We start from the raw sequence: 16,272 nt of genomic DNA on the forward strand, positions 1-16,272 counted from the left end.
AACACAATCTTGGTAAACATGATGGACTTACCAGCACTTCTTAACCTATAAAGTGTCTCTGACACATGGTTTAGGGAAGCTAGGGATTGAACCACCAACCTTCCAGTTGGCAGATGACTGCGCTTCCTGCTGAGCTACAGCCACCCCCTTGATGTCATTTGATGTAGTGATGTTGTGTTGACATTTGTCAGTATGTTGGAAGTCTTAAATTACTTATTACAGTATGTGTGGTACTTAAGCAACCCAGAAGGATCTATATAGTTGCAGTAACAACTGCATGTTATTTATTGGGGTGCAATTCACTAAGTCCTCGAGAGGAGAGTAGGGGGAGAGGAAAACGCATTAAACCAGAGGATACAACAGATATTTAGCATCCTATTAGTGGACCGATTCTTTCTTTTAAAGTCTAAACACAAGGGGAAAATAATAAATCTCAAAGACGGCTTCAGCTGTAGATGACCTCAGGGGCAGGTTTTAATTGTGTCATAAGACAAATTCTAACAAAAGAGAAATTGTTGTGCAAACACATGTTCCATAACAAAAAGAAAATACAGTAAAAATGTTTATATACAATGATGATTATGACATGGAAACTGTTTAACTTAGTCTTAGAAGGCCCCAAGAGATGATTTAAAAAAAAACAAAATGCAGATATTACACTGAAACTTTGGTTGCTTACATGGTCTTATTCATTGAGGGAATGTGATTTAAATATTTCAAGACAACTGTTTGCAAAAGCTGCAGATTTTATAAAGTTACGCTTTATATAAGGTTACCCTCCTATCGCGTAATACAAAAAGGCAAATTTAAAATGCACCAGGTGATCCCTTTGCAATTGGTCACTGCAGCGCCGGGTGTGGTTTTACCCAACAAGGGAGAGCTCAGGATGTTCTAGTTTACTGAGCTGTATGTACTGCACATATAAAGAACCTATGATTCTTATGAACGTACACAATCAAGTATTCGCCATAGAAAAATACGTCCTTATAGCTAAATCGTACTAGCATGTAACTGCAAATTAAAAAAAAAAAAAAAAAGCCAATATTAAGTAATTTCTTTGTATTCAAAATGAGCATAGTGGGGATGTACTGAGGGGATACAGTCCAGAAGCAGGACCATAAGGGGGTAACAAAACAAAAGGACAGCTTTTTCATCCCTGAGAGAGGACATGAATTTACTCTTGGTGATTAGCTAATATCCAGTACTTAATAATGCAGAATTCTAGATCCTTTCTACATCCTACAAAGGGCAAATAAGTCCTGCCTGTCACCCACAAAGATGCAATGGTTCAGTTTAACCGAAGTCAATCTTCCAGTAAAATCCAGGGTTACAAAGGTTGGACAGATTTTTGACAATATAGTTAAAACTTTAAAAAAAAGAAGAAACAATAAAACATTTGCACTTTAAAAGTTAAAGGCTGTTCCTGTTAAATGTGTAAGCACAGACACCTATTACACGCTTCTTTGCCTCTCCAATAACAAAAGAAAACCTGGCAAAGCTAAATTTATGTTTCGTCTATAAAACGAGAAAATAAAACTGCCTAAGTGTTTTATGGAGGATGAGGGTGTCGTTGCGATTGTATGGTGATGCTATGCCGCAGAGTCCTCCTCCTCATCGTAATGGCGGTTCTTCTTGATTAAATCCTCTGGACTCAGCTCCTCAGCATCACTTCCTTCTTTGTCCTCTTCCCAGAAGCCCACATCCTGGGAGGTGCGGTTCTGTTTTGGTTGTAAAGGCGGAGAGGGGGAAGATGACATATCAGGAGAGGGGCTTCTCAAAGAGCCCTCCGCCACAGCCATCTTGTCTGCTGCTGCATTTCCTTTTTGTGCTTCTTCGCATCTTTCCTCCTGTTGTTCAAGCGGCCTCTCCAAATCCTCTGAGAGGGTCTTACTTGCAATCGGTGCATCTTCACTTGGTGTTTTAGGCATTTTCTGCTCCTCCTTTTCCCGCGGTTTCACCTTGTGCTCGTCTTGGTCGTTTTCTTTGGGTTTTTCTTCGGATGATTTTTTTTCCTCAAGCGATGCTCTCCAATCAAGTAGGGACTTAAGAGGACGACGGCGCTCCTTTGGACCCAAACTGGTTGTATCATCGCGTCTAACTGCGACAGTAAAAACGCGACTGCGCTCCTTTAGAGAGGTGCTCCTCCTCAAGCTCGACAACTCGGCCCGCTCGGAGCTCTGAAAAGATGGGATTGCCTCGTCCCCTGGAGGCCACTTGGCTCTCCAGGGTCTACTTGAAGGAGCCCCCTCTGTAACTGGACTCAGTGCTGCCGTCCCTGCCTGGCCGTCACCCGCCTGCGGAGGCCAAGCGACCCTCAGCTTACGCTTTTCAGCTGGCCTGTCAGTAGACGGCTGTTTCTCTCCAGAGCTAGCATTTGCCTGCCCTCGTGTCTCCATTAAGGCTTTAAGGTCTGTAACCTTGACCTGTGGGGATGTTTCTCCATTTGAGGCTGCTGGCTGCACATCAGAGCTACTCTCCGCCGGATGTTTCATGCTCACCGGTTGCACTTGCTCTTTTGGTTTCACTGCTTCCTCGCTTTCCTCTCCGTCAGCTCGCGGTTCCCAAAGCTCTTTATGCGGACGATGGCCAAAGCCTTCGTCGTAGTTGCCTTTAGCTTTGAAAAGCTGGCTGAAATGGGGCTTGCAGTAGATGCTACCATGCAGCGAAGCGTAGTTCCCTAGACTAGTAACAAAGTAGCAGTGACATGATGTTACTTCAACACACGATCGTAGCGTCGTAAGACTGGAAGAAATATGCAAAGGAGAGACTTACCTGAGCTTTGTGTTGCAGTGAACGCAGCGGAAGCAGCTTTTGTGGTAAACATGCTGATGAGCCACCATTCTCTCCAGTGGATACACCGTCTTCAGGCAAGCAATGCACGTCTCCCTCATTGGTGGGCTGAACTTCTGCAAAGAAAAATGCAGACGTTTTCGCTCACGCCACAGGAGGACTGAAAGATTTTTTTTCATTTAAATGAACGGCTCATCCAGGTCTGACCCCGACAACTCACCCTTGGCACTTTAGGTTGTTCTGCGCTCTCTCCTAAAACAAAAGAAAAAACTGGATGAGCTTTGCTCAGTAACTGAGAGGAACAGGCAACGCAAACGAGCTGTTGCTCTGGATGCCGGAGTAGTAGATGTCATGATATACTGCGCAAATGAGTGATGTCGCTCGGACTATCCGGTAAATCTTACCGTTGCACTCATTGGCCGGTGCGTGTTTCTCAAGTACAGGTGCAGATGTTTTCGTAGGAGACATTTCTGGAGCCGGACCCTGCAAGAAACACAGAGAGAAGGATGAAGATAATAAATCGTTAGGCATGTCCATGACTTCTTGTGCAGGAATGAAGATTAAAAAAAATAGAGAGAATGGTGCAAACAATAAAGAAACTCTTGTGATAACGATCATAAATCATGGAAAGAAATGGCTCTTCCTTCTTAACAAGTTTAACTGGAGGTCAGTCATCTTAAGACTTTGATATTTTCTCTTTTTTGACAATTTCTAGAATGTAATGGCTAAGTGGTGTGACTGAGTGAACGGTTATAAAGTGTGATTAGATTATCTCTTTCTTTAGAGTCTACCACAGATTATCGGTTTTTTTCGTAGTTCTTCATCAAAACTAAACTAGTTTCATTTTTAGTCTGCAAACACTGTACAAGTTCCCGTTATCACAGTCAAATATTTCTGACATTTCAAACTTCTGACCATGGTTCTTGTTTTTGATTTAGGAATTTAAAGCCACATACTTAAAAGACCAAATGTGAATGATCTATTATTATCTACTATTGATAAGATGCTGCACACTGAACTAACCCTGGACTTTCTGTCTTCCTTCCCCCTTTACCCCCCCATTACAGATGTGGTATAACTCCACCTATTTACATTTCCAATCAACTCTGATATTCATTCAGTATTAACTAGTCACCGGATGGCAAGTGTTACTTTTGCTCCAGCCTCAAAGTTTTCTGTGTCTCCAAACCTTTTCTTCTGTCTGTCTTTTCCTGTTCTTCAGATCCCAAGGACTCGACAGCCTGCCACCACCCGCCCCTGTTTCCCTGACATTCCAATCTGGCTCAGTTTGGACAGAACCCCTCCTGGCTCCAGCTCCCAGCTTTGAATCTTTGGCTCAATTCTTATCCGTGTCTTTGCATTAATTACAACCTACACCTGCAAACCTCCATATTTGGGCGCCCATCTCTTCATTTGGTGGCGGTATTTTTGCTGGTTACATGTTTAAAACATGTCGTTTTGAATTGATTTTCTACTGAACTCACAGAGCGGGTAGTCTCTTGTTTACAAACAGCAGCCTTGTACTTGGCCATCTTGTCCTTCAGGGATGAAGACTCCAGCACTTTGTCTATCCCAGACAGACCTGACGCAGAAGAGATGATCAAGGTAAATGCGTCTGCGTGCGTTTATCATTTAACAAAAATGTTGCTGTATTTCACAAATGAGCTGATCTTTGCTTACTGCTGTGTTGATCCATGTCCTCTGATGAGGTGCTGCGTATTGCCGTCCTGCCTCCCTGCAAGAGAGAACAGACCGATGAGAACAGAGCCAGATTATGAAAGCAAAGCTATCAACTTGTGTAAGGCCCAACCCCGTTTTTCTTTTCTCTAGTTGCTTTCAGCAGAGCTTAAATGGATCCCTTCATTTTTTTTTTTTCAGTGTATGTGAGGAACTGTGTCACCCATTTTCTTCTGCCTGCCTGTGTCTCAGGATGCAGTTATGCATTTATTCACCCATTAAATTAAAGCCTGCCGGGACAAAACTAAACTAGGATTCGTATCCTGGTCTTATATTCTACCCTGTCGGATCACATGGATACCTCAGGTGCAGTGTCATACGATCATCTTTGGAACACGCTTTCTTAAAAATCCAACTACAGACACCACAGACTACAGCAAGACAAGTCAACAGTGCCCTGCGGTAAATAAGCTCTATAAGCACGATATCCGCTGCGACTGCCACATGGATGTGTTTGATCTGCAGTCAAAACACCCACAACTACCAAGAAAAATGAGCTCTGTGGTTGTGTGTGTGTGTGTGTGTGTGTGTGTGCCTGTAAGCGCCATGTCACTGACTCAAATGAGTAAACCAGAGGTTAAACTCTCAGCGGTTATCCTGCACACACGAATGGAAAGGAGTTGAACAAAAAGTGGTTCAGGCTAAATGAAATGACATGACAGGAGTGACGTGTTCCTCTCATTTGAAACTATGCTAATTCAAAACAGTACACACACGAAAAAAAACTGAAGAAAAGAAATCCAGGACTGGGGAATACACACTCCAGCTAATGAAACGTTCAAGATAAAGACGGTAGGTGCTCCGAGGTGATCCTGTGAAGAATGAGACAGGCCTTGGCCAGGAATGTTCCTGCATTCCTCTGCTACAGAAGCTAAAGAGTGGAGCGCTTGTTACTTTGGGCCAAGATGGAGAAAGGCACAAAGAATGGCCGGGAGAGATAGGGATGGGTGGGGGAGGGCCTAAATCCAGGTGGAAAAAGGCCTCTTCAGAAAATGAAGAAAAATGACAAGGGGAACATATATATTGGACAATAAAAGGATTATGAGGGGACATGAGAATCTTGAACACAGTTATGCCCAACTCTGAAGATTCCTGAACAGGCAGCAATACTCACCAACATGTGATTTGGATCATCTTTCTCATCTAAAGAATTACTCTCAAATCATATTCCCGATGTACAATTGAAATGATTCCGCAAGCGGTTTTCCATTAACTTTTCTTTAGTGACTGATATGGCGCCAAGATCCTAAAGTCCCTATGGTGACCTCCATGCATTGTTCCAAGTGAGAAACATCTTTTACTCAAGAGGAGTTTTATATTTTTTAATATTTTAATTGTTCTCTCTCATCTCCTCTACTTTATACAGTAGACAGTCGCAGGATTACAGGGAGCAACTTTTTTTTTCTTTTTTTTTTTTTTTTACCTTGACCACGGCGTCTTCTCCTCTCTCAAACTTCATCTTCAGGTTGTTCAGTGGCACTCTGGGTTTTTCATGTGTGGCACACGGGCTGGTGGGAACTTCTTCAGGCTTTTCGGGTCTTCTGCTTGTCACAAGCTCATCCCTGTCCATCTCTCTCTGGTCTTCGCCCTCCGGAGCTGCAGGCGGCTTCTGGACTCGGCTGGCTGTGCGTTGCCCTCCCTGATCGGTCAGTGGGGCAGGGCTCTTCGCTGGGGGGCTCTCCTCGCTGATAGAAGCAGGCTTGGTCAAGGGGGGAGGCCTGTGGCGAAAGCTGGACTGGTTTGGAGGTGGAACAGAAGGAGTCTTGTCCTGATTTAGGTTTCCTGATTGCTCCCAGCGCTTCTTCAGAGCACTAAGGTTGCCAGAGCGAAGGGAGGATGTAGTGCTCTCAAAGGACTGTAAAGAAGACGAGATGAAAAAAAGAAGAAAGAAGTTCAATTTGAATTGAATGTTGATTTGAACTTAAAATAACTTCACAAAGACTGACCACCACAAGCAATAATTTCATCCTTTAACACAGGCTAAATCAGAAAAGTGTTTCTATTTGACTGTTGTAGACAGACAGCTTCAAACTGAGTTCCGTTCACTGGAAAAGAGGAAATGCCTGAATCTCAGCTTGGCTCCGCTGATAGATTAGGCAAACAGCTGTTCAAAGCTGGTCCAGCAAGTAGATACTGTTGCTGCTGAGGTCTTAAAGGCTGGCTTATGACAGAGATAACAGGGCTGAGCATGCAAGCAGATTTTTCAGCTGCATTCCTTTCCTCATGACAATTTCAGCTCACTCAAAAAATGTCGGGAGTTGGCTTTGTTCACCCCACATTTACTGCCTTTGGCAACAAAGCACTGAACAGCATGACAAATCAACAGGAGGCACAACACGCTGCTGCTGACGGGAACTTCCCTTAATTACAAAAAAGAAATGACATGTAGAAGAAAGAGGGCACGGACATGAGGGTAAATCATCTTAGAAATCATAGAGAGCAAAGTGAGGTTTTCTGTCACGGGTTCCTGGACAAAATCCGGTCGGTATCGGAACATTCTGAAAACAATGCGATCTCATTCCAACCACAGTTCCTCAGAAAACAAACTGAAAATATCATTTAACCATACAAGAGTAACCAAAACACATTCCCACCTCAACCGACAGATATGACAGAAACAAAGGAAATAAGAAGTCAGAGAAGAGCGGTTAAACAATAGAGACAAACCCCAACAAGGGAGAGAAAAAAGAGACAGAGGCACAATTACTGTCTTTGTGAAGCTAGTCCAGGGTGAATGGAAAAAAAGTGGATAGTGACGAGATTGTTCCCCATTTTTCAAGCAAACAGAAAAAAAGCAAACGAACAACAAAAAGAAACCTTTGGAATTGCGATGAAATGGGCAAACTAAATGCAACCGCAACTAAACAGCGAGGAAAGTGAGTCCTTCGGGTTAGTCCTCCTCAAAACGTCTGCGGGTGAGAGACGGCAAAAAGGTCGAGCTCTCCCAGATGATAGCAGCAAGACAAAATCTGCTTGTGAGAGCTGGTCCAGCCCCTTTAACACCAGGAAAGTGAAAGAGTCAGAATACCCAGGAAACCAGAGCAGGAAATGATACATTCAGGGAAAAGTTAACTCTTTGTTCACTGTGAGGGCTTCGAGCTGTTTCCACAGATAGTGGCTATCTGGAAAGAATACAGCTGAAAAATGTATCCAGAGTGTGTTTCTCAACAGACTCCACAAATGTTTTAGATACTGCACAAACATTTAGGCTCAAAAGCTCAATTTAAAACGAAAAAAATAATGTATTAGCTGTGGTTGAGTTAGCTGAATTGTGACACAGTTAAATAGAGAATTTTGAACACTGCTTTATCAACTGAGCTCAGAAATAAATTCCTTTACCAACAACAGGTTCCAATGGCAGGCCAGTCAGTTCAACATCATACTATGTCATGGAAAATGACTGCATTTTGACTCAGGGGTTACTCATGATTATGTCTGCTTCTGAAAGGATTCGCCAACTCAGGTGTTAATCTTTAAGCGTTTGGGAAAGCAAGTTGAAACAACAGTCAAAAAAAAACATCTGCGGCAATCAGGTTTTCCCACCGAATTATATTAGTAAGCAGGATCATAATTCAGTTGTGAGAAAATCTAAAAAGCTTGTGGTAAATATTAATTTTTCAAAGCTCTTTGGTTCTCTGTTCGGCTCATAAAAAGAGCCTTTTGTTATCACTTTGATGACTGTGAACATTCAGCATCAGCTGTTTAGTTGCAAATTAACCTCAGGGTTTCGTGGACACGCGGGTCACATTTTAGCCCTTCTGGTGAAAAATTAAGCAATTTGTCAGGCTTGGAAAGAATGATCTCTGAGGGCGACACTTTAAAAATTCACCGAGGTAAGATTTTACGCGGTCCAATCAACCTCTCAGAAATGTTGACATCAATCTTTTCAACAAAATCCATGACATGAAGTGGGAGGGTAGGGTGAGTCAGCAAGTTATGACCCAATACTGAACAATCGAGGCAAGATAAGGAAGGACCGCACACGTTTTTTACAGTCACACAAACAAATTTAGTCAGTAAAGAGGCAGGAGACACATACAAAGTTATCCCACAATGTGATGACTCTTCAAAAGCTAAATGAAAAAGAACAGAACTATTTCTCAGATTCTTGTCACATAAATGATGCCGATCAGTGACTCCGTTATTGATATATACAGTAAGTGACTGACTAAATATATATGTTTCCTAATGCATTCTGTCACTTACATACGTGTGTGGGATTTTATCTAAAGGACTAATCTCATACTAGTTCCAAAAGCCCCCCGTTCCCCCCAACACCCCTCACATGCACACACATAAGCAGATGGTAACTCGGCTCAGACACTCAACACGAGTGTTATCCACAGTACACTTAAACTAGTCCTCTGAATGCAAGAAATTCAGACACTCACGAAAAACTAGATGCAAGAATTTGAACCATGAACAAATCGATCAAAATGAATCAGACTAGTGCATTAATTCGTACAAAATAATACTTAACATGACAACTTGAAGTTATGATGATGCTTGGTTAAAAAGTCCCAGTTACAGCTGCAGCTAGGCAGGACAGTTACCCTCTAATCCATTCACATCATGTCTCCATAGGAGAGGGGAGACGGACTATTGTCAGAGTCATTACCGGCATGATCATTAAACAAAGACCGAAGTTGCTGACAACCTTTTCAACCAGCTGCTTCACACAGATGCTGAGAAACAGTCATCCTACTTCACGCAAACCACAGCAACGTTACCTCGTATTTCCTCATGGCATTAGCTGATCGGTTACTCATTTGATCCAGGTTTTATCATCAGTCTTTCACACTGGCAAAGCAGCTAACCTGCAGTTGGAACCTCAGTAAGCATTACAAGGGGATTACACTGAAGTAGGATTACGGGTTTGATAGGGAGCCTGTCTTAACAAGTAGCCAATGAGAGGTCAGCCAGGACAAGACGTTTGGCTCAGACAACATGTTGGCATGGTGAATCAGTGAGTATGTGTTTGTCTGTGTGTATTCCTCATCACTACCCACTTTAATTAGTTTGCAGCCACTGAGCAAATCGAGCAAGACATGCAGCACTAACGCACCTCATTTAATCATCTAGTTCGCTGTGAGAAGCTTAGAAGAAGACAGGAAGTTGTAAATCACCAATTTATCTACTTGACTGTTCATCTTGGAATGAAAAACCTTAACCTGTATTTGTCTTTCTTGTATCAAATTCAGGACCATCTGAACACGGGTTTAATTAAAGTTGGATATATCTTTCAAATGACCGCCAACTGGAAATGAAATGCCTCTGCAATCCATCTGCTCAAACTGAGAAAGAGAAATACTTACTCCTTTCTTCTTCTCTGCACTCGACTCTTCAGCAGCCTTTTGGTACCTGAGGGGCAGGGAGATAACACTGACCTCTGGTGACTCAAAACAAGAAAAAAGCATCATGCTTGTATCACGTTTTTCCATGTTTTCCCCCTTAGTGCCTTGTTGGTTGGTTAACTACTTTGAAATTGTAATCTAGATTTTACTGTAGCTTTCAGCTCGTGTAAATATACGTCTTCAATTTGACTTTTGATATGTTAATATGTTTTACCCCTTAATGGCTAGGGTACACTGGTGCTTGACGGTTTGACAACCTGCTAGAAATGTGAGTATTTTTCATGATTATGTCAAGTTGTCCTGGCACCGACACAAGAAAATATTCTCTACCTCCAACATGCTTCTTCTGTTCAAAATGCAGTGTTTTCAGTGCTCCAAATGTAGGGCTTGTCATCTAAACCAACATGTTCTCTTCTGGCCTCATCTGTCCACAAAACATTTCCCACTGATCTTCTGACCTGACCACATGATTTTTAGCAAACTGCAGACAGGCAGCAAGGCTATTTTTGGACAATACTTGCTTTCTCCTTGCAGCCCCGGAATGCACGCCATTGTTTTTTAAAGTTTTTTTCCCCTAATGATGGAGTCATGAATATCAACATTTATTAAAATAAGAGAGGCTGTTCACTACTTAGAAGCTGCTCCATCTCACAAGGGAGGGTGGTCTTTAAAGACAGTTTTGTAACCTTTTTCGAGCCCGATGAACATCCACAACTGTCGTTCTGAGATCTGTGGTGTGAAGATCATCCTTTGATCGAGCTCTATTTGACTGATTGATTGCAAACGCCTCATTTTCACCTTCAAGTTTACTGCTAATCCAAGCAGTCTGACAGAAATTTAGGTCATATTCATGTGGAAATATAGAACATCATAAAAGGACCATTGACTTTTAAGCCCCACTGTATACAGGATAGTATCATATTAAAGCGTATTTACTATTCAGTAGTACTTAATATCATTTTTACCATTTCCTTTTGGATTTTACAAATAACAAGGGTAATATTAAGAGCAGAAAGGAACAGTTAACATTAAAAAGCTGTTACTGACTTGGTGAAGCGTTCAGCAATGGCGTTGCTTTTCCCTCGGCCACCGACCAGTGACAGCTCCCTGGCAGTGACACGCAAGGACTGTGTCGCCCAGGACCTTCGGTTAAATGGGCCGCTTTCCATCTCTGCCAACTACCTGATGACCTGAAACACAAACACATCCATTGTGTCACATGTGTCAAAGAAAGCATTTGGTATTAATCGACTTCAAATACGACATCTTTTTTTTACTTAAACTTAAACTGCAGATTGATCTTCTAGTTGCAGTTATATAATACTTATATTGTTATCATACCGAGATACGCTAGAAATATGTTTGCCTTCAGTCAGCAACCGGCTACACAGCTGCGCTGACCATGTAATGTTTATAATGCTCCCATGAGCTTATTTTTGGAAAGGGATGCAAAAAAGGAATTTGCAGCATTTCTCTCCCACAACCATAACAATAATTCATATTTTCGTATAATTCCATGTGTTAATGTTTAGCGACTTTTTTTTAAACACACAAAAGAAAATTGTTGACAAAATTGAAGGTCATCTATAAGATAAATTAAACACACACACTTTCGATCTTGGAGGGAAGCACCCCTAAGAGATATGCAATCAACACCAGCAAAAACAATTAAAAAAAAAAAGTTGTTTTTTTTTCAGGACAGAATTAAAGGACCACTTCTTCTTGCCTGTATCTGTTAGCAATCAGTTCATATGAAGAAAAAAAAAAAAAAAAAAAAAAAAAAAAAAAATCACAGTAGTCCATCATAGAACATCAGATTCATGAGAACGTTGACGTCATTGTCAGTGTTTGTGCATGTAGAGGACCTGTCTTCTGTCTGTGATCATCGATAGGTTTATCACATGCTATCTGTCACTTAAATCTCCCCACATCCGACTGCCTGATACACATTCCACACAGCGAATGAACAGGTATGTGCTTTACAGTTACGTATACAAACAGATGAGTGTGTCAACATGTTCAAACTCGTACGGCAGCCCGTGCCGCATGACTGCAAAATGGAAACGCAAACTGAGAGCAGCTAAGCGGAACGAAGGTACATTATCATTTACAAGAGGCCAAGTCACCAATGGCAACGTTTCACAGAGGACGAGAAGGGTAACAAGCACACACTTTTCATTTTATTCCACTATGACAAACCCATTCTTTGAGCGCTGAGACACGAACCTCTGACGGTTTTCAGCGGCTGAAAGGACAGACGACAGTGTCAGGCCACGAATCCATTCAGCAGACCTCAAAAACAAGTCAGAAAAAATAAATCTAAATGACTGCTGACTACAGGTGGTTAAGTAGTGATCGCTTATCTTCAGATCTGGGCCATTTCCATCAGGCACACCCACAGGATTACCTCATTGCTCAGACTTTGTACTGAATTTCAACATACCCCTTAGTCAATACACTCAAAAATAGTCAAACGCAAATACAGCCCTCACTTGACCCCGAATATGATCCGTTTAGATTAATACTACATTAAACTGATTTATTTCATAAAACAGCTTTTCTATGTAATTATTCCACTTACTGTCAACATAGGGTTTGGAATTGTACGTTAGCAGAGTAAAAGTATTTAAAAAACATAAAATACAGTGTTAGGAGGGACAATCCATCGCCAAAGTACTTCCACCGGGCTTTCTTATCTAAATTCCTTGAGGCTATTTATTTACTACTTATTGCTACAAGATTTTTCTCCTGACAGACAAGTTGGTTTTTACATTGTCCGCCAATTAACCATATGCCATTTCATGACTGCGCTGAACAGGCGTTGTTCATTAGTTCGTTTCTTGTTTATAACGCAAGTCTGTTTCCTGGATGTTAAGGCTGAAGCCAATCCCCCGAATGCAAAGGAAGGGACACACCTGGGACAGGTCACCTGTCCTCAACAGAGCTAACACGAGTTAGCCAAGCTCTTCTGCATGCATTTGAAACAACACACAACAATAGATGAAAATGAGTAAAAACAAAGGGGCTCCTCACAAAACAAAAACATGCAGGCTTGAGAACCAAACCTGTCCTTCTTGCTACAAGAGAAATCCCACTAACAGACAGCAGAAACAGAATAGGGTGGGGCCACAGGAAGCTTTTTGGGTACAGCAAAGGGTTTGAAACACCTTTAAAACGTTAGGCCCTAAAAGTGACTGTTGCATGACTTGGAAAGCTAAATCTTAAAATAAATAAAAAAATTGAAAAAAAACTCAACTGTTTTCATTTTCAAAAAGTCCCTTTCAACGATCATGACAGCTGTTGAACAGCTGCTATAGCCACTATAGCCACCAGGTTTCATGGAGGACTCCACAACCTTTGCCATTTACCTCTCCGAGTGTGAGCTCACAACAAGAGAACTGGCTGAATCAGCAGTATCATGGGTTACGAAATTTAAAGATTAAAGGACTTTTCAGCCGTGGCCATGTTTCAGCAGGGGATCAGACACACGTCAAGAGGAGCCTTGCATCCATTATAGGCTATCTCACACAGGCTAAAAAAAAATTGGGAGGGGGGGAGTTTATCTCATTGTTGGAATAAGATCCCTCTGTCACTTTTGAACAGTGAAATGCGGATATACAGACATTTAAAACCCTCCCTAGTTTTCCATGACACAAAAATCCCCAAATTTGGCAACACTGAGTCATAAGTAATGGTGACTCCACAATGCTTTGCACAGAGTTGATCAATGAGTTAGTCATCTTTTTAAGTTTTTTAAAAAAAAAAAAAGAAAGAAAGAAAAGCGTCGACTGAGCTGTTCATAAGAACACAACTGAATCTGAGCTGGAGAGACAGTCGTGAAGTATGCAATAAACAGACATGATTTCATCAACGGCAGCCAGCTCAGAGGCTAACATGTCATCTGGAGAACTTTAATTACAGGTGTATCACGGGCGCTTGGAAAAGGCAGTTGTCTGTTTGACACGAAGAAAAAGCCTAACTGGGTTGCAAATGGCAACAAAAAAAAAGAGGCTATACGGTTCATACCACGCATACATATATCAGCCGTTTGATTTAACTGTATGCAAGTTCGTTTCAGACAGAGGACGATGGCGACTAGCTTAAAATAAAACAGCTGGACTTGTATGAAACCGATCATTTCGAAGACAGTCGGACCTCTGAGGACAGGGCTGAGTGTGCGCACGCGCGTTTATTAAAACTTCATTACCTAGCCCTAAAAAGCCCCAAACCACAGACCACTCGCTCTTGTATGAAGAAAGCATACTTTTGACGTTATTTACGACTATTATTTATGTTCCTTTGCCCTTGCTTTGAGTTTCGCCCTACCTGTGGGAACTTCCGTTGAGTCACTCCTTTGGTGAAACCTGCGGGACACCTGACACTTTCTGCTGCCGCTGGCTGCACGGAGGCGGAGTGAGCGCAAAGGTGCAATGGAAGTGGAAGAGACAGCTCATGTGATCTTTATGCACCAATGACCTTCGGCATTACATTACCCTTACCTGGTATAATTCGGTTAGTGTGTGTGTGCGTGTGCGTGCAGCACAGAAAAAAAAGTTCCTTAGAACGGACAGGGTTGTGCTTTTTTTTTTAGGTGAAAGAGAAACTAGGGCTACGGCTACACGAAAACGAAACGAGGTTTTTTTTGAAAACGGGTACGAAAATTCTTGCGACCACACGGAAACGCGCTGCTGTCCAGACGAAAACGATGAAACGATGCAGTACACACGCCACTGTGTCACGCCACGCTGTGAGACAATAGAGAAGTGTTTAAATTGGCTCACAGCGTCAACGTGTGACTGACGCAAAAACGTTTTAGCTGTAACAATGGAAACGAAACGAGGCCGTTTTCAAACTTTCCCACTCTGGAACCCGTTTTCAAAAACTATCGTTTTGGGGTAGTGGGAACGCCGGCTCCGTGTGGCCGCGACAGCGAAACGATAAGAAAAAGTATCGTTTACAGTGAAAAACGTTTCCGTGTAGCCGCAGCCAGGTCTGCTGCTACTGGAAAGAAAACACAGATAGCGCACCGATTGTCCACTATCTCCCCAGTTACTAGCATAACAACAACAACGATGATGATAATAATCAAAGTAGGAGCTAGAAAAAGAGTTCACACAAAAAGTCACTCAAAATCTTTTTAGATAAAAAAAAAGATATTGGTGCATATGCAGAGGTACATACTGTATAAAACTATAACCTGCCTTTCAATTGTAGAGCAAAAGGGAAGAACAGAGTGTATTTTCAGGTTGCATTGGATGTTTGCATGTTATTTGCCTCCTAAATAAGATCAAACTGGACGATCTGGACAGAAAGTAGACCATGCACAGCATCCACTTTGCCCAACTCCCTAAGTCCTTGAATGAAGCAGGAGCTCTTATCTGCCCCTAGGTTGTTAGAGAATCAAACTAATCACTCGCGGGAATGGGGCCAAGTGCAGTAGGTCAAAAGAAAAGGAAAGTGGCTTTTGACGTTCATTCAAAAGATGAAGCTACATTACTGTATCTGCTCACTTTTGGAGCAACAATTCTGATCATTTCCGGCTTTTTGTTGTCCAGGAAAGAGATGTTGCTCGTTTAAAAGCACTAGGCGACGTACTTTCTCAAAAGAAATCACACCATTCAGTCTCATCATTACAACAATGTAATGATGTGCATTTATTACCGTACAGGGTTTAACATTAGCCACGGCAAGTACAGAGGCTGATAAAACCATCCCAGACTAATCGGTGGATCTGATGAATTTTATTGCAGTGCTTATAAAATAAAAACACGGCCGGTTGTTACAGTCCCCTGCATCCCTACTGGCCTTGCGGTGGCAGGACAAAAGTCATTGGGTGGTAAGTGGACTATCATTGCCTTTATAGGCGGCACCTGTGGAGATATGGATAAAAAAGCTCACCCAGGTGAGGCAAAGCTTATTTTCTAGCATGTCCTAAACTGTAATGTTTCTAAAATCCATAGAAAAACGTTATTCTTCCCCATGTCCGTCAGTTATGATGTGATCAATGAGCCAGGCAGTGATAAGAATATATGAAGATAAACAAAAAACATCTCCCAAAACTCTATATCTCTCATTACCCGTCAGTTCTTTCCTTATTCCTTTAAAACATATCAAAATGCCATAAAGAAGAAGTGGACAAACAGACACACCATTAATATAGCTCATAAACTTTGAGGGTCTCTCTGCCATTGTTTGTAGCTCTTACTTACTTTCACAGACACCTTCCTGCAGGTGTCTGTGGCTCCAGGGCTTATTTATTTCTGATCTGTGGTTTCTGACCCGACCAACGTGCTCAGTGCTTTACCCTTTGTTTTTGTTTCTTCTCTCTCTCGGTGTCCCTATAAACCCTGACCAGTCAAAGCAGATGGCTGTCCCCTGTCCCAGAGTCGAG

General features: G+C 42.1%; 1 protein-coding gene across 3 annotated transcripts; it reads right to left on the bottom strand.

The window, feature by feature from the left end:
• Nucleotides 1-450: 450 nt before the first annotated feature.
• On the bottom strand, nt 451-14,445 carry lima1a (LIM domain and actin binding 1a). 3 transcript variants are annotated; one of them, XM_075460816.1, is made up of 10 exons: nt 14,208-14,445; nt 10,929-11,071; nt 9,843-9,888; nt 5,951-6,382; nt 4,471-4,525; nt 4,275-4,372; nt 3,195-3,273; nt 3,011-3,042; nt 2,773-2,906; nt 451-2,682 (listed from the first exon to the last, which is right to left on the bottom strand). In XM_075460816.1, exons 2-10 carry the CDS (start codon nt 11,048-11,050, stop codon nt 1,590-1,592), a joined length of 2,091 nt encoding a protein of 696 aa, XP_075316931.1. In that variant the 5' UTR covers nt 11,051-11,071; nt 14,208-14,445; the 3' UTR covers nt 451-1,589. The 3 variants fall into 3 exon arrangements, with proteins under 3 accessions (XP_075316931.1, XP_075316932.1, XP_075316935.1); XM_075460817.1 differs by lacking the exon at nt 14,208-14,445 and adding an exon at nt 12,108-12,130; XM_075460820.1 differs by lacking the exons at nt 9,843-9,888; nt 10,929-11,071; nt 14,208-14,445 and adding an exon at nt 7,235-7,338.
• Nucleotides 14,446-16,272: the final 1,827 nt, after the last annotated feature.

Source organism: Odontesthes bonariensis, chromosome 3 (assembly GCF_027942865.1).
Source record: "Odontesthes bonariensis isolate fOdoBon6 chromosome 3, fOdoBon6.hap1, whole genome shotgun sequence".
In the NCBI taxonomy this organism is placed as follows: domain Eukaryota; kingdom Metazoa; phylum Chordata; class Actinopteri; order Atheriniformes; family Atherinopsidae; genus Odontesthes; species Odontesthes bonariensis.